Source organism: Salmo salar, chromosome ssa11, assembly GCF_905237065.1.
Source record: "Salmo salar chromosome ssa11, Ssal_v3.1, whole genome shotgun sequence".
Lineage (NCBI taxonomy): Eukaryota > Metazoa > Chordata > Actinopteri > Salmoniformes > Salmonidae > Salmo > Salmo salar.
Genome location: NC_059452.1, coordinates 88,239,765 through 88,259,495, shown reverse-complemented (window position 1 = coordinate 88,259,495; position 19,731 = coordinate 88,239,765). Strand labels below are relative to the sequence as shown.

At 42.9% G+C, this 19,731-nt stretch overlaps 1 protein-coding gene across 1 annotated transcript in view; it reads left to right on the top strand.

The window, feature by feature from the left end:
• The window catches only part of LOC106563170 (fibroblast growth factor 11), a 78,410-nt gene that overhangs the window by 39,207 nt on the left and 19,472 nt on the right, over positions 1 to 19,731 (top strand). The window contains exon 3 of the mRNA XM_014128475.2: positions 9,041 to 9,144. Within this exon, the coding sequence (XP_013983950.1) occupies positions 9,041 to 9,144 (104 nt within the window). The remainder of the gene's footprint in view (positions 1 to 9,040; positions 9,145 to 19,731) is intronic.

Sequence of the window (19,731 nt, the reverse complement as noted above, 5' to 3'; positions counted from 1 at the left end):
TTTATTTTTGTTACAAGCCGTGTTTCGTTAAAGCCTGTGTAAAGTTAATTTGTTTCAATGTACCGGTAGGCACCTGCGGCTTATTTATGTTCCAAATAAAAAAAATTTTTTAATTCAGTGGGTGCGGCTTATATTCAGGTGCGCTTAATAGTCCGGAAATTATGGTAGAAAAATTGCAATTGGTTCAGAACAGTGCAACACGGCTGGCCCTTGGATGCATACAGAGAGCTAATATTAAATATGCATGTCAATCTCTCCTGGCTCAAAGTGGAGGAGAGATTGACTTCATCACTGCTTGTATTTGTGAGAGGTATTGACATGTTGAATGCACTGAGCTGTCTGTTTGAACAACTGGCTCACAACTCGGACAACCATGCATACCCCACAAGACATGCCACAAGAGGTCTCTTCACAGTCCCCAAGTCCAGAGCAGACTATGAAAGGCGCACAGTACTACATAGAGCCATGACTACATGGAACTCTATTCCACATCAAGTAACTCATGCAAGCAGTAAAATTAGATAAAAAAAAACAGATAAAAAATACCTTATGGAACAGCGGCGACTGTGAAGCAACACAAACACAGGCACAGACACATGCATACACACACGACACGATAGAATACGCACTATACACACACGTAAACATGGATTTTGTACTGTATATATGTGGTAGTGGTGGGGTAGGGGCCTGAGGGCACACAGTCTGTAAATGTATTGTAATGCTTTTAAAATTGTATAAACTGCCTTAATATTGCTGGACCCCAGGAAGAGTAGCTGCCTTGGCAGGAACTAATGGGGATCCATAATAAACCCCAGGAAGAGTACCTGCCTTGGCAGGAGCTAATGGGGATCCATAATAAACCCCAGGAGGGGAGTAGCTGCCTTGGCAGCAGCTAATGGGGATCCATAATAAACCCTAGGAGGGGAGTAGCTGCCTTGGCAGCAGCTAATGGGGATCCATAATAAACCCCAGGAAGAGTAGCTGCCTTGGCAGCAGCTAATGGGGATCCATAAAAATACAAATACAAAAATTCCAATAAGGCTTGTTCGGCTTGTAAACTTTCCTGGATTTCGGGGTGTAGTCTTTAGTCACATCCTTTTTTAACCATTTCAGAATATATGATATCACAAAATGTTTCATACCAGAAGTATATTACATTTTTGTCTCTTGACATTTTTGCAGAGTTTCTATGAGTTCTGACAGAGCTCTGCGTGACATTTCATAAAATAGAAAATCATTTGGCACAGTTATTTTCTTACATTTAGGCTTATATGGGGGTATGGATAATTTGCCCTGAGTGATGCACAGTAATACCTGTTTGTGAAAGTTCATGGCCAACAAAAAAAGGTCATAAATAAAAGAGAATGATCAGGTCATATTTTTATATTCAATTGTGTGTGTGTGTGTGTGTGTGTGTGTGGGTGTGTGTGTGTGTGTGTGTGTGTGTGATATGTAGTGGTGTGATGTATAGTGTCTGTGTTTTTTGGCACATTCTGACCAGCACCCACGTATTGTATATTTCTCTGTGTCTGGTCACTGGCACCAGTTGATTGCTCATTCAACAACTCCTGATCAAGGCTATAGGTGTCTGTGGCTGATGTACCTATTCTCTTACAGCGATACTAGATACTGGTATACTGCTGTGCCTGCGGACATATCTACACCTTACCCACAAAGACAACACACAACTCAATGTATCACCCATCACTCCATTCACCATTGACATCAATTCATGCAGTAGATATACTATTCTATCCATGTATTCTTCAGATATACTATATATTCTATACAAATACTGTCCATAATGTCTATACATCCCATCATGTACGAATACATGTCTTTACATACACTTAGGTTGGAGTCATTAAAACGTCTTTCAACCACTCCACAAATTTCTTGTTAACAAACTATAGTTTTGGCAAGTCGGTTAGGACATCTACTTTGTGCATGACACAAGTAATTTTTCCAACAATTGTTTACAGACAGATTATTTCACATATAGTTCACTGTATCACAATTCAAGTGGGTCAGAAGTTTACATACACTAAGTTGACTGTGCCATTAAACAGACAGGAAAATTCCAGAAAACTATGTCATGGCTTTAGTAGCCAATTGGAGGTGTACCTGTGGATGTATTTCAAGCCCTACCTTCAAACTCAGTGCCTCTTTGCTTGACAACATAGGAAAATCAAAAGAAATCAGCCAAGACCTCAGATGAAAATCTGTAGACCTCCACAAGTCTGGTTCATCCTTGGGAGCAATTTCCAAATGCCTGAAGGTACCACGTTCATCTGTACAAACAATAGTACGCAAGTATAAACACCATGGGACCACGCAGCCGTCATACCGCTCAGGAAGGAGACGCTTTCTGTCTCCTAGAGATGAAAAGTGCAAATCAATCCCAGAAGAACAGCAAAGGACCTTGTGAAGATGCTGGAGGAAACAGGCACAAAAGTATCGATATCCACAGTAAAACAAGTACTATATCGACATAACCTGAAAGGCCGCTCAGCAAGGAAGAAGCCACTGCTCCAAAACCGCCATAAAAAAAGCCAGTCTACGGTTTGCAGCTGCACATGGGGACAAAGATCGTACTTTTTGGAGAAATGTCCTCTGGTCTGTTGAAACAAAAATAGAACAGTTTGGCCATAATGACCATCGTTATGTTTGGAGGAAAAAGGAGGAGGCTTGCAAGCCGAAGAACACCATCCAAACCGTGAAGCACGGGGGTGGCAGCATCATGTTGTGGGGGTGCTTTGCTGCAGGAGGGACTGGTGCACTTCACAAAATAGATGCCATCATAAGGAAGGAAAATTATATGGATATATTGAAGCAACATCTCAAGACATCAGTCAGGAAGTTAAAGCTTGGTCGCAAATGGGTCTTCCAAATGGACAATGACCCCAAGCATACTTCGAAAGTTGTCGCAAAATGGCTTAAGGACAACAAAGTCAAGGTATTGGAGTGGCCATCACAAAGCCTTGACCTCAATCCTATAGAACATTTGTGGGCAGAACTGAAAAAGCATGTGCGAGCAAGGAGGCCTACAAACCAGTTACACTAGCTCTGTCAGGAGGAATGGGCCAAAATTCCCCCAACTTATTGTGGGAAGCTTGTGGAAGGCTACTTGAAATGTTTGACCCAAGTTAAACCATTTAAAGGCAATGCTACCAAATACTAATTGAGTGTATGTAAACTTCTGACCCACTGGGAATGTGATGAAAGAAATAAAAAGCTGAAATAAATCATTCTCTCTACTATTATTCTGACATTTCACATTCTTAAAATAAAGTGGTGATCCTATCTGACCTAAGACAGGGAATTTTTACTAGGATTAAATGTCAGGAATTGTGAAAAACTGAGTTTATGTAAGGGCTGTCTTCAGGAATGGACCAAAATGCAGCGGAGTTAGTATTCATCTTTCAATTTAATTAGAAAGAACACTATACAAAACAAAAACAAGGAAACTGACAGCCAATAGTCCTGTCAGGTGCAACCACACTAAACAAGAAACAATTACCCACAAACCCCAGTGACAAACAACTCCTACATATGTGACTCCCAATCAGGAACAACGATTCCCAGCTGTTCCTGATCAGGAGTCACAAGACACACACCAGACTGCCACGTCCTGACCCCCAAACTACTACACCAGCTCCATCTGCTGGTCAGGACGTGACAGTTTAAATATCTTTGGCTAAGGTGTATGTAAACTTCCGACTTCAACTATATATATATATATTAAAAAAACAAAAAACAAATAATAGTCCCGCTGTCTAATGTCCATTGCTCATGTTTCTTGGCACAAGCAAGTTTCTTCTTGATTTTTGTGTCCTTTAGTAGTCGTTTCTTTGCAGCAATTTGACCATGAAGGCCTGATTCATGCAGTCTCCTCTTAACAGTTGATGTTGAGATGTGTCTGTTACTTGAACTCTGTGAAGCAGTTATTTGGGCTGCAATTTCTGAGGCTGGTAACTCTAATGAACTTATCCTCTGCAGCAGAGGTAACTCTGGGTCTTCCTTTTCCACGGCAGTCCTCATGAGAGCCAGTATCATAGCGTTTGATGGTTTTTGCGACTGCAGTTGAAGAAACTTTAAAAGTTCTTGACAGTTTCTGGATTGACTGACCATATCTTAAAACCTCTCTAGGGTACGTGGGACGGTAACGTCCCACCTGGCCAACATCCGGTGAAATTGCAGAGCGCAAAATTCAAAAATACTAAATTCAAATATTTAACATTCTTGAAAATATATGTGTTATACATCAAAATAAAGCTTAACTTTTTGTTAATCCAGCCGCCGTGTCAGATCAAAAAGGCTTTACGGCGAAAGCAAACAATGCAATTATCTGAGGACAGCGCCCAGCATACAAAAGCATGAAAATCATATTTCAACCATGCAGGTGCGACACAAAAGTCAGAAATAGCGATATAAAATATGCCTTACATTTGATGATCTTCTTCTGTTGGCACTCCAAAAGGTCCCAGTTACATCACAAATGGTCCTTTTGTTCGATAATGTCCTTCTTTATATCCATAAAAACTCAGTTTAGCTGGCGCGCTTCAGTCAATAATCCACTCAGTTTCCCTCCATCAAAATGCATACAAAATGAATCCCAAACATTACTAATAAACTTTTCCAAACAAGTCAAACAATGTTTATAATCAAACCTTAGGCATCCTAATAGCAAATAAACGATAAAATGTAAGACGGAGAATAGTATGTTCATTACCGGAGATAAATAAGAAAGAACGCGCTTTCCTCCACGCGCTTGGAAACACTACAGCCAAAATGGGAGCCACCTAGAAAAACTACAATATCTGGGTCATTTTTCCCAAAACCAGCCTGAAACTCTTTCTAAAGACTGTTGACATCTAGTGGAAGCCCTAGGAACTGCAATCTGGGAGGACTTGGCCTTATTATTAAAATACTAGCCATTGAAAATAGTGGTAAGCTGAATTTTTGGGGGGGATGGTTTGTCCTCGGGGTTTCGCCTGCCATATCAGTTCTGTTATACTCACAGACATTATTTTAACAGTTTTAGAAACTTTGTTTTCTATCCAAATCTACCAATTATATGCATATCCTAGCTTCTGGGCCTGAGTAACAGGCAGTTTACTTTGGGCACGCTTTTCATCCGGATGTCAAAATACTGCCCCCTACCCTAGAGAAGTTTAAGTATTGATGGACTGTCATTTCTCTTTACTTATTTTAGCTGTTCTTGCCATAATATGGACTTGGTCTTTTACCAAATAGGGCTATCTTCTGTATACCACCCATCCCTTTTCACAACACAACTGATTGGCTCAAACTTTTTAAGAAGGAAAGAAATTCCACAAATGAACTTTTAACAAGGCACACCTTTTAATTGAAAAGCATTCCAGGTGACTACCTCATGAATCTGGATTGAGAGAATGTCAAGAGTGTGCAAAGCTGTCAAGGCAAAGGGTGGCTACTTTGAAGAATCTAAAATCTAAAATATATTTAGATTTGTTTAACACTTTTTTGGTTACTACATGATTCCATATGTGTTATTTCATAGTTTTGATTTCTTCACTATTATTCTGTAGAAAATAGTACAAATTTAAAATAAAGAAAAACCCTTGAATGAGTAGGTGTTCTAAAACTTTGACCAGAATATATATATATATATATTATAATCAAGACTCTGACATTGCTCGTCCTAATGTCGTCCTAATATTTCTATATTTCTTAATTCCATTCTTTTACTTTTAGAGTCGTGTTCATTGTTGTGTATTGTTAGATATTACTGCATATTACTACATCCACAATAACATCTGTTAAATATGTGTATGCGACCAATAAAATTGTATTTTATTTTATTTGACGGTACATGGGCTATGGTAAAAGAACACAAAAAACACACTTCCCACTGAGCACAGACGTCATTTGATGTAATTTTGATGGAGTTGTCAACTCACATCAATTCAACGTGAAATCAACAAAGAACATTCACCATGTCATTGGATTTAGGTTAAAAGTTGGGTGAAAAAAACACAAAATTCTCTTCCGTTGATGACTATGCAAAATTCAACGTTATCACATAGATTTTTTGTTGTTGAAATGACGTGGAAACATCAATCAGTTTTTGCCCAGTGGGTTAGCACACAATTTGATACACTGAATCATTCAGTGTTACACTCTCAATTTGAAACACTGAAACATTCAATACTACACTTTCAATTTGAAACACAGACATTAAGTGTTACTCTCTCTCAATTTGAAACCCTGAAACAGTCAGTGTTACACTCTCGATTTGAATCACTGAAACATTCAGTGTTACACTCTCGATTTGAATCACTGAAACAGTTAGTGACAAGCTTAACATGACAAGGTGCAAATCACTCAACCATGAAATCCTACATACAGTGAGGTCATGTGCAGAGAAGACAGAGGGAAGTAGAGAAAGAAAGAGAGTGAAATGGAGCAATAGAGCAATAAAGAAATAGAGATGGAGGGGAGAGAATGGATCAGAAAGAGGGGGAAGGGAGGGGCTCAGAGAGGGATGTGTGTCTGTGTTCGAGATGACTGGGCCTGTCCTCAGCTCTCCTCCAGCCCAGCTGTCTGTCTGTGTGAGCCGAGTGGAGTGGAGCGTGTGGAGGAGATAGACTAGTCTTTGATTGGGCTGGAGGCTGTTATAGGGTTTTGGCCCGTGGCGACTACGACACTACAGAGTGATGAGTATGAAAGAGAGTGGACAGTAGCATGGCGAGGTAGAGATCCCAACAACAGAGACGTATAGATATGGCTACTTTGTTGATATACTATGACACCATTCTGCAAGAATATAGTGGTTATGCAATAGGTGAATAAATAACCACTTGAGACATCCTCAAGGACCACTCACTTTGCAAGTTTTCATTACTTGATTGTATTGTTTATTGACTTCTAATATGGATTTGAATTATTTAATGACTTTCAATATTAAGTATTTATTTGACAAAATTCTGTTCAAGTATATTTAGAGATTGGGAAGCCAGTTGCCCCCTCACACACAGCAAGATCTGCAAATAAACAGACAACCATCACATGTTGACAAAGACATTGTGCTCCTTATTGCAATAGGTATAGGTTTCAGAATAGGTGTGAATTTGATCATGATATTTAGGGGGAACATTTCAAAGTATATGGAAGCAATAATTGTTCCCTTTTCTCTCTCATCTCTACCTTCTCTTTTCCACCCTATCTGTCTTCTAATCTCTCCTCTCTGTTCTCCTGTTCTGATGGTTGCATTGGTCTCTTTGTAGAAGAGCTCAGTAACACTCCTGAAACCCAGCACACCTCAGAGAGAGTGAGAAGAGACAGGCTAGATAGAAGATAGGCTTGTCCTTTCTCTTCCTTCCTCGCTTCCTTCCTCCCGTCTCTGCCCCTTCCTGCGGTCTATTTCTGCCATCTGTCATTCAATCCTCTCTGTTGTTCACGCTCTCTTTCATCTTGGAGAGATTCTCTCTTGTTTTCTCTCGCCATCTCTCCCACACGCTTTCATTCTCTTCCTTTGTGTTTCCCTTGTCTTTCCTCTTAGCTGTCTTTAGTGAGGTGTTGCACCCTGAGTAAAGTTGGAGTATGGTAAAGCTGAGGTGATATGATGACAGCACCTCACTCCTATAACACTCCACATCAGCCACATAGCTCATGTCACTCTGGTTAAGGTTCAGTGAGGTTGCGACCTTTGTGCCTGGGAGGGTTATTTATATTTTTATATTTTTATTTCACCTTTATTTAACCAGGTAGGCAAGTTGAGAACAAGTTCTCATTTACAACTGCGACCTGGCCAAGATAAAGCAAAGTAGTTCAACACAAACAACAACACAGAGTTACACATGGAATAAACAAATGTACAGTCAATAACACAATAAAAATATAAACTGTGTGTGCAAATGGCGTGAGGAGGTAAGGCAATAAATAGACCATAGTAGTGAAGTAATTACAATTTAGCAAATTAACACTGGAGTGATAGATGTGCAGATGATGATGGGCAAGTAGAAATACGGGTGTGCAAAAGAAGTAAATAAAAACAATATGGGGATGAGGTAGGTAGATTGGATGGGCTATTTACAGATGGGCTGTGTACAGCTGCAGTGATCGGTTAGCTGCTCAGATAGCTAATGTTTAAAGTTAGTGAGGGAGATATAAGTCTCCAACTTCAGCGATTTTTGCAATTCATTCCAGTCATTGGCAGCAGATAACTGGAAGGAAAAGTGGCCAAAGGAGGTGTTGGCTTTGGGGATGACCAGTGAGCTGAGATAAGGCGGAGCTTTACCTAGCAAAGACTTATAGATGACCTGGAGCCAGTGGGTCTGGCGACAAATATGTAGCGAGGGCCAGCTGACGAGAGCATACAGGTCTCAGTGTTGGGTGGTATATGGGGCTTTGGTGACAAAACGGATGGCACTGTGATAGACTGCATCCAGTTTACTGAGTAGAGTGTTAGAGACTATTTTGTAAATGACATCGCCGAAGTCGAGGATCGGTAGGATAGTCAGTTTTACGAAGGTATGTTTGGCGGCGTGAGTGAAGGAGGATTTGTTGCGAAATAGGAAGCCGATTCTAGATTTAATTTTGTATTGGAGATGTTTAATATGAGTCTGGAAGGAGATTTTGCAGTCTAGCCAGACACCTAGGTATTTGTAGTTATCCACATATTCTAAGTCAGAACCGTCCAGAGTAGTGATGCTAGTCAGGTGGGCGGGTGCGGGCAGCGATCGGTTGAAAAGCATGCATTTCCTTTTACTAGCATTTAAGAGCAGTTGGAGGCCACGGAATGAGTGTTGTATGGCATTGAAGCTCGTTTGGAGGTTTGCTAACACAGTGTCCAAAGAAGGGCCAGATGTATACAGAATGGTGTCATCTGTGTAGAGGTGGATCAGGGAATCACCCGTAGCAAGAGCGGGTTATCCAGAGGTGACACATATTACTTCCTATAGAAGCTCTGTTTGATTCTCTCTGGATCGGTCTAATCTCCGTATCATGTTCTAACGTTTATATCTCCTCCCTCCCTCTTTCTGTCCCTCTGCAGCACAGTTCAACTTGATTCCTGTGGGTCTGAGGATCGTAGCGATCCAGGGGGCGAAGACAGGGCTTTACCTGGGCATGAACAGCGACGGGTACCTTTATACCTCTGTGAGTCCACATGCTCAACAATACATAAACCAAAAGCAATACTGGACAATACATCTCCTATAGTTATGTTCAGGAAATGACTGTGTGGCAATGGGCCAGCGCCAGTAATAGAGACACTCCGTGAGGCTTTGAGTTGACTCTCTAAATGACAGTTATAATGACAATGTAACGGCTGGAACAGCCATATCAGGAGTCGACCGCTGTTGCTAAATCTCCTCAATTATTGTCTGTGTTGTTGCTGTCCGTGGTGCAGAACTCTGTTCCAGGAGAAATATGTTGCTGTCTATGGGGCTGAAATTGACTTCAATCTGGAGTTGCATATCCTGTGCCATGGGCTTGGATTCCATGGCGCAGTTAAGACACTTAGATATACTGTTGTTTTTTGTGCTTCATGTCCCTGTAGCCTGCAGGCGCACATTTGTGTTGAACCTGCGATGTGCAATTTTATGGGGTTGAGGACAGTGTGTATATCAGTGGAGGCTGCTGAGGGGAGGACGACTCATAATAATGGTTGGAACGGAGCAAATGGAATGGCATCAACCACATGGAAACCATGTGTTTAATGTACTTGATACCATTCCACTGATTCCGCTCCAAACATTACCAGGAGCCCGTCCTCCCCAACCTCCTGTGGTGTATAGTACAGGGTCTGTGTACACGCTGGAGATGTAATGTTCAGTGTTGTCTCTTTACCAAGCTGAGTACTTGGGTAATAGGTTATACTGTAAGCTCTGTGTGTATTTAAGGATGGAAGGATCCTGTGCTTTGAGTGTCTAGACAACATAAAAACATCTGAATAATAACAAGAAAGTAGCCAATTACAGTACCTACACTGTGTTTGGTGCTACTTTAAGGGGCGGCAGGTAGCCTTGTGGTTAGAGTGTTGGGCCAGTAACTGAAAGGTTGCTGGATCGAATCCCCGAGCTGACAAGGTAAAAATCTGTCATTCTGCCCCTGAGCAAGGCAGTTAACCTACTGTTCCCCGAGCACTGAAGACGTGGATGTTGATTATGGCAGCCCCCTGCACCATTCTGATTCAGAGGGGTTTGGTTAAATGCGGAAGACACATTTCAGTTGAAGGCATTCAGTTGTACAACTGACTAGGTATCTTTCCCTTTAATGGACATAGAGTAATAGTATTAGCACACAGAGTAGGTGGAACATTCACTTTCTCGCTGCGTGTTTGTTTGTGTGAGCATGTACATAAGTATTTTTTTTTACCCTGCCATACTTCATACATAAAGTCTGTCAGCATACAGTGCATATAGGGCAGAAACATGAAAGTGTGGTGTCACGGTGTCACGTCCTGACCAGTAAAAGGGGTTATTTGTCATTATAGTTGGGGGGTGTTTGTTTTGTGTGTTTGGGTATTGTGGGTTTAGGTTCTAGTTTTCTTATTTCTATGTTTAAATCTAGCTTTTCTATTTCTATGTGAGTTTTGTCAATGACCTCCAATTAGAGGCAGCTGGTTGTTGTTGTCTGTAATTGGAGGCCATATTTAGTTGTGTTTGTTTTCATTGGTGTTTGTGGGTGGTTGTTTCTAGTATAGTCTGTGCATCTTACTGGACTGTTTTTGTCGTTTGTTTATTTTGATTAAGTGTTTTCTTTAATAAAAAAGAAGATGAGCACTTTACCCGCTGCGTTTTGGTCCACTCAATACGACAGTTGTGACACACGGAAAACAATAATTTGTTAGTTGTTGGAGCATTGGATGTGTAAGGGTGTAACAGCTACGCCACAGTGTGAGTGTGTGAGAGAGAGAGAGAGAGAGTGTGAGTGTGAGAGAGAGAGTGTGAGTGAGTGAGTGAGTGAGTGAGTGAGTGAGTGAGTGAGTGAGTGAGTGAGTGAGTGAGTGAGTGAGTGAGTGAGTGAGTGAGTGAGTGAGTGAGTGAGTGAGTGAGTGAGTGAGTGAGTGAGTGAGTGAGTGAGTGAGTGAGTGAGTGAGTGAGTGAGTGAGTGAGTGAGTGAGTGAGTGAGAGAGAATATCCCAGAGCTGGCAATGAGAAGGCTTTTGTCTCTTGTCTCTGTGTGAACAGAGAAGATTTCGAAGGGAAACTATGAGATCTTATTGCTGTACTTCCATGCAAACATCCAGTCAGTGTCTTCCCTTAAAATCCACACACAGACACACAGATGTCTATTTAACCTTGAGTTGACTGGGTGTCTTTTATATGAGTAGTGTTTTCATGCAACATTTTCATGAGTGTGTGATGTTATGCTGATGATGTGTAACCTTATATGTATGTGTGGGGTGTGTTACAGTCACACACTGGTAAGCTGATGTGTGTGAGTGAGGATGAATATGTCATGTATTCTGTTGAGTGATTGTGTGTGTGTGTGTGTGTGTGTGTGTGTGTGTGTGTGTGTGTGTGTGTGTGTGTGTGTGTGTGTGTGTGTGTGTGTGTGTGTGTGTGTGTGTGTGTGTGTGTGTGTGTGTGTGTATGTACAGGTGCCTGCACATGTCTGTCTGTCTGTCTGTCTGTCTGTCTGTCTGTCTGTCTGTCTGTCTGTCTGTCTGTCTGTCTGTCTGTCTGTCTGTCTGTCTGTCTGTCTGTCTGTCTGTCTGTCTGTCTGTCTGTCTGTCTGTCTGTCTGTCTGTCTGTCTGTCTGTGTTGTAACAGCTGGAGATAGAGGGGGGATGGCACCTCAGGAGAGTGCATGACAGTGCAGACAAATGTTCTGACCGGTGACAAACAAGCTCATCACTGTCACAGAGGCTGAGGTGAGTGACAGCAAGAGACACAGAGGACACTGCTATTGGGGAAAACCTCTGCAGGGCTCTTCCTCTCTCTCTCTCTCTCTATCTCTCTTTCTCTCACCTTCTCTCTCCTGCTGTCCCTCTCTCTACGGTTGTCCCTCCCGTTCTCCCTGTCCCTCTCCCTTTACCTCTCTCTCTCTATCTCACCCTCTCTCTCCCTAATCCTCTCTCTCTCCCTCTCCCCATCCTCTCTCTTTCCCTCTCCCTCTCTTTCTCTCCCTCCACCCTCTCTCTCTGACTTTGATTTGTTGTCCTCTTCAATTCAAGTCAGCTGTTCATTGCAGTAAAAGCGTAATCAGCCAGCCTTGTCAGACTAGTGAAGTGCACATAGAGCCCAGGAGAACAGTAAGGAGCTAATGACAAGGAACTCCATGACACTGCTCTGTTGTCTCAGCTATGAGCCTCAGCCTCAGCTTCCCTATACCTGTAGGAGACTCCAGGAAAATGGCTTCTTTTTTTGTAAAAAATAGTACTCAGCTCTGTCCTGACCCATTTTATTGTCTGTGTGCTCTGGAAAACCCTCCTGGGCCATGAGAGGGGGGAGATGTGTGTGTAAATGGGGCAATGGTGCGTGCGTGCGTGCGTGCGTGCGTGCGTGACAGACAGACAGACAGACAGACAGACAGACAGACAGACAGACAGACAGACAGACAGACAGACAGACAGACAGACAGACAGACAGACAGACAGACAGACAGACAGACAGACAGACAGACAGACAGACAGACAGACAGACAGACAGACAGACAGACAGACAGAGATGGTGGGTGGGATTGAGAGATTCTAGATTTTACAGATGCAGGTTCCATGCATGCCAATCAGGCCTCTGAAATTAACCGCGATGATTGCCTTTTTAATGGGTGTGTTGATGTGTGCATAGTATACAGTAAATTGCTTGTGCACACCTTGAATTATAATGCCTATGATACTATAGTACACTATGGTACAAATACTATAGTATTCACTGTACTGTTTTTGCAGACTAAATAATGTAGTATTTACTGTAGTGTACTGTAGTATACTGAAGTATTTACAGTTAACTATAGTATAAATACTTCAGTAAAAGAAAACTGTAGTATATGCTATAGTAATTAATGTAATGTTTTTTTTCGGACTGTAGTATTTACTGTAATGTTTTTGTTTAATTATCTTTGACATAGAAGAGGAGGTAGGTAGGTAGGTAGGTAGGTAGGTAGGTAGGTAGGTAGGTAGGTAGGTAGGTAGGTAGGTAGGTAGGTAGGTAGGTAGGTAGGTAGGTAGGTAGGTAGGTAGGTAGGTAGGTAGGTAGGTAGGTAGGTAGGTAGGTAGGTAGGTAGGTAGGTAGGTAGGTAGGTAGGTAGGTAGGTAGGTAGGTAGGACTGAGGTCTAAACGGATAGTTCAGACCTTCTGCTCTTTTCTATAACCTGTAGGGAACACAATATATGGTCTATACTTGACATGTAAGTTTCTCACATTTGGGTGGGACCAATTGGGATATTGGGGAGGGGAATGGGCAGGGTATATGCAAATTAAATACTGTAGTAGTTACTAAAGTAAAAAAAAAAAAGGGTTGTGTTTTTGCGGACTGTAGTGTTTTTGCGGATATTACCGTAGTCTTTACTACAGTGTTTTTTTTGCAGATAATACTGTAGTATTAAGTATAGTATTCTACAGTATACTACAACATTCTACAGTAAGTACTACACATGATCGAGGGATACTACAGTGTGTAGTATAGTATTCTTGTCACGGTTGTCGTAGGATGAAGGAGCGGACCAAAGCGCAGCGTGTGTATCGTTCCACATATTTTATTGAACTGTGAAACTATGCAAGATACACAAATAAACTAAAGAACAAAAACAACAAACCGTGATGAAGAGGTGCAACATACACTAACTCAAAAACAATCTCCCACAAACCCAGGTGGGAAAAACACCTACTTAAGTATGATCTCCAATTAGAGACAACGATGACCAACTGCCTCTAATTGGAAATCATCCCAAACAAAGCCCAACATAGAAATACAAAACTCGAACATAACAACATAGAAAATCTAAACTAGAATAAATACCTGTCACGCCCTGACCTACTCTACCATAGAAAATAACAGCTTTCTATGGTCAGGACGAAACAGTACCCCCCCCCCCCCAAAGGTGCGGACTCCGAACACACCTAAAACAACAACAAAAAAAAAAGGGAGGTTAGGGTGTGTGACTAATGCCTATGGTGCAGTATGAAGAACCTTCTCATCCCGCGGATCCTCCAGCATGGGAGGCAGCTCCGGTTTGGGGCGTAACCCCCGCTCCGCCCGCTGATCCCTCCGCTTTTGTGTCACCGGACCCTGGATCATTGCCGAAGAATCCGGACCGTGGATCATCACCGGAGGTTCTGGACTGCGGACCGCCGCTGGAGGTTCTGGACTGCGGACCGCCGCTGGAGACTCTGGACTGCGGACCACCGCTGGAGACTCTGGACTGCGGACCGCCGCTGGAGACTCTGGACTGCGGACCGCCGCTGGAGACTCCGGACTGGGGGCCGTCTCAGGAGGTTCCGGACTGTGGGCCGTCTCAGGAGGTTCCGGACTGTGGGCTGTCTCAGCAGGTTCCAGACTTGGGACCATCGCTGCAGGCTCCATGCCATGGATCATCACTGCAGGCTCCGCGCCATGGATCACCACTGGAGGCTTTGTGCCATGGATCATCACTGGAGGCTCTGGGCCATGGATTATCACTGGTGGCTTCATGCCATGGAGCATCCCTACAGGCTCCGGGCCATGGATCATCCCTACAGGCTTCTTGCCACGGATTATCACTGGAGGCTCCGGGCCACGGATTATCACTGGAGGCTTTGTGCCATGGATCATCACTACAGGCTCCGGGACATGGATCATCACTGGAGGCTTCGGACCATGGATCATCACTGGAGGCTTCTTACGTGGAGCCGGAACAGGTCTCACCGGACTAGGGAACGTTGCTGGAGGATCCGGACTGGGGGACATCGCCGGAAGCTCTAGACTGGGAAGGCGCACTGGAGGCCTGATGCGTGGGGCTGGCAGAGGTGGTGCCAGACTGGTAACACACACCTCAGGGCGAGTGCGAGGAGCAGGAACTGGGCGTACCAGGCTGGATAGACTCACTGGAGGCCGGGTACGTGGAGCAGGCACAGGATATCCTCTTACATCTAGACGTTCCGCTAGCGGAACACCTGCTCCAATATTCAATGATAGGCGTGGCGCGAATTACAAATTCCTCAAAAGTACAAAAATGTCAATTTCTCAAACATATGACTATTTCACAGCATTTTAAAGACAAGACTCTCCTTTATCTAACCACACTGTCCGATTTCAAAAAGGCTTTACAGCGAAAGCAAAACATTAGATTATGTCAGCAGAGTACCCAGCCAGAAATAATCAGACACCCATTTTTCAAGCTAGCATATAATGTCACAAAAACCCAGAAGACAGCTAAATGCAGCACTAACCTTTGATGATCTTCATCAGATGACACACCTAGGACATTATGTTATACAATACATGCATGTTTTGTTCAATCAAGTTCATATTTATATCAAAAAACAGCTTTTTACATTAGCATGTGACGTTCAGAACTAGCATACCCCCCGCAAACTTCCGGAGGAATTTGCTAACAATTTACTAAATTACTCACGATAAACGTTCACAAAAAGCATAACAATTATTTTAAGAATTATAGATACAGAACTCCTCTATGCACTCGATATGTCCGATTTTAAAATAGCTTTTTGGTGAAAGCACATTTTGCAATATTCTAAGTACATAGCCCAGCCATCACGGGCTAGCTATTTAGACACCCGGCAAGTTTAGCACTCACCAATATCAGATTTACTATTATAAAAGTTTGATTACCTTTTGTTGTCGTCGTCAGAATGCACTCCCAGGACTGCTACTTCAATAACAAATGTTGGTTTGGTCCAAAATAATCCAACATTATATTCGAATAGCGGCGTTTTGTTCGTGCGTCCCAGACACTATCCGAAATGGTAAATCAGGGTCGTGCGCATGGCGCAATTCGTGACCAAAAAAATCTAAATATTCCATTACCGTACTTCGAAGCATGTCAACCGCTGTTTAAAATCCATTTTTATGCCATTTTTCTCGTAAAAAAGCGATAATATTCCGACCGGGAATGTCCATTTAGCTAAACAGAGGAAAGAAAACAAAGCTTTCGGTCGACACGGGCACGAGCCTGAGTCTCACAGTACTGTAACCAGCCACTACCCAAACGCGCTACTTTGTTTCAGCCAGAGCCTGCAAAGCCACGATTCAGTATTTTGCCGCCTTCTGAGAGCCTATGGCAGCCGTAGGAAGTGTCACGGGACAGCTAAGATCCTCACTCTTCAATAAACAGAGACAAGAAGAACGACACCTTGTCAGACAGGCCACTTCCTACATGAAATCTTCTCAGGTTTTTGCCTGCCATATGAGTTCTGTTATACTCACAGACACCATTCAAACAGTTTTAGAAACTTTGGCGTGTTTTCTATCCAAAGCCAATAATTATATGCATATTCTAGTTACTGGGCAGGAGTAGTAACCAGATTAAATCGGGTACGTTTTTTATCCAGCCGTGAAAATACTGCCCCCTAGCCATAACATGATATACTGGGCCGTGGAGGCGCACTGGAGGTCTCGAGCGTAGAGCTGGCACAACCCGTCCTGGCTGGATGCTTACTTTTGCCCGGCAAATGCGGGGCGCTGGCACAGGACGCACTGGGCTGTGAATACGTACTGGCGACACAGCGCGCAGAGCCGGCGCAGGATATCCTGGACCGAGAAGGCGAACTGGAGACCAGGAGCGCTGAGCTGGTACCACCTTTCCTGGCTGAATGCTCAACCTAGCTCGGCAAATGCGGGGCGCGGGCACAGATCGCACCGGTCTGTGAATGCGCACTGGCGACACTGCGCATCACCGCATAACACGGTGCTTGCTTAGTCACTCGCTCCCCACGGTAAGCACGGGGAGTTGGCTCAGGTCTCCACCCTGACTCTGCCAATCTCCCCGTGTGCCTCCCCCCAAAAAAGTTTTGGGGCTGCCTCTCGCACTTGCCTCGTGGTTGGTGTAGTGCCTCATAATATCGCCGCTCCGCTTTCGCTGCCGCAATCTCCTCTTTAGGATGGCAATACTCCCCAGCCTGCCTCCAGGGTCCTTTCCCGTCCAGTATCTCCTCCCAAGTCCACTGGTCCTAACCACGCTGCTTGGTCCTTTGGTGGTGGGAGATTCTGTCACGGTTGTCGTAGGATGAAGGAGCGGACCAAAGCGCAGCGTGTGTATCGTTCCACATATTTTATTGAACTGTGAAACTATGCAGGATACACAAATAAACTAAAGAACAAAAATAACAAACCATGACGAAGAGGTGCAACATACACTAACTCAAAAGCAATCTCCCACAAACCCAGGTGGGAAAAACACCTACTTAAGTATGATCTCCAATTAGAGACAACAATGACCAACTGCCTCTAATTGGAGATCATCCCAAACAAAGCCCAACATAGAAATACAAAACTAGTACATAACAACATAGAAAATCTAAACTAGAAAAAACCCTCTGTCACGCCCTGACCTACTCTACCATAGAAAAGAACAGCTTTCTATGGTCAGGACGTGACAATTCTACAGTATACTACAGTTTACTATAGAATTCTATAGTAAGTACTGTAGTATTATATAGTAAAATGTAGTTTTTTTTCATGTGGGGTAATTTACACTGAGTGTACAAAACATTAAGAACACCTTCCTAATATTGAGTTGCACCCCCTTTTGCCCTTAGAACAGCCTCAATTCATCAGGGCATGGACTCTACAAGGTGTCGAAAGCGTTCCACAGGGATGCTGGCCCATGTTGACTCCAATGCTTCCCACAGTTGTGTCAAGTTGGCTGGATGTCCTTTGGGTTGTGGACCATTCTTGATACACACAGGAAACTGTTGACTGAAAAACCCTGCAGCGTTGCAGTTCTTGACACAAACTGGTGCGCCTGGCACCTACTACCATACCCCGTTCAAAGGCATTTAAATATTTTGTTTTAGCGATTCACCCTCTGAATGGCACACATACACAATCCATGCTTCAATTGTCTCAAGGCTTAAAAATCCTTCTTTAACCTGTCTCCTCCCCTTCATCTACACTGACTGAAGTGGATTTAACAAATGACATCAATAAAGGATCATAGCTTTCACCTGGTCTGGCTATGTCATGGAAAGAGTAAGTGTTCTTAAATCACACGTTATCAGAGTGCGCAGCTGAACACTGTATGCTGGAAAACACCCTTTTTGTAATTTTTGATTAAAACAAAACCGCTATTGATTAAATGAAATAAGAATACCAAACTTGTTTTCGCGTGGATTCCACAACTCGTTTAGCTTTTAATAGCTAGGAAACACCGCTAACCAAACAACAGTGCTAGGTGGCTGTACTACAGACACTGGTTGTTGTCGTTTGATAGACGCATTGTTAAAAACTTTTGAAAAACAACTGGTTGCAGTAAAGAGCAAAACTGGAGACTAAGGAGGGAAATCGAAGAGTACCAACAGCTTTACGCTATGGAGGAACAACATACTCCATCATGGAAAGATCCGACTACCTCACAAAATAACTTTAACCCTACAAAGAAAATTAAAACAGATTAATCTACAGACACGGACGACTTACTTACCGTTGAAGTAGAGGCTAGTGCTCTGGCTGGAATCCATGCAACACTGGAAAAGTTGTGTGAGGAGGTAGCAGGGCTGAGGGGGAGTTTGGAATTTAGCCAGAGTGAAATTCTCACGCTCCAAGGAGAGAACAAGGCACTCACAGCAAAGGTAAAAATCCACGATTCTAAAATGGATTATCTACTCAGGGAAAACAGGGTGATGAAGGAGTCGCTGCTAGACATACAAAGACGTAGCATGTGTGAAAATCGAATATTTCTGGGATTCCTGAGGACGCATCCAATAATCCAGAGGGAGCGATCAGAGAATTCATGCAATCCGCCTTGAAACTTCCTCTAGATAATGTAAACAAGGTGGCTTTCCACCGTGCACACAGACTTGGAGCTCAGAGCGACAAGACCAAGGGTCCCCAACCGATCACCGCAAAATTTGAACAATACCAACAAAAGGAGCTGATCAAAAGCAGGCGAAAGGAGCTTAAAGGGACCAAATTCGGGCTCAATGACCAATTTCCACAGGAGATAAATGAACATCGCAAGAGACTGTATGCTGTACAGAGGCAACAGAGGGAGAGGGGTAAGCGTGCCTTTCTCATTGTGGACAAACTCTTTATAGATGGACAGTTATTCCGAGACAGCTCCATAACACCATGGCTTTACTAAATTCTACGATTGGAACTGTAAAAATATCTGAACACTATGAAGTGGATATGAACACACATGTACTCAGTTACATGTTCACTTACACATACAGACTAATACATACACATACACACTTGATCTCGCGCTCTTCTCTCACTCTCTCTTTCTCTCTTTTCTCTTCTCTCCCTCTCTCACCTCTCTCTCTATTGTCGAGAACTGTTCTATAATTTTATATGTTTCTTGTTTGTTTGTCTTTTCTATGTATTTGTCTACGTGTTTATATATGTTTATAACAAGCAAGGGGAAGATATCAGAATAGGGACATTGGGGAATAATAACATATTGTACGGGACACATTTGTACTGTAGTGAAGCCGTCTCTATAGTAATGCAATGTCTCTTTCATGATCATGTGAAACGTCAATTGCTAGGGACATGCTGGGATGTGTTTTTCAATTATGTTAAAGGTAATTATGAATCAACTATGATGGTGATATGATATGGATTACAATTATCATC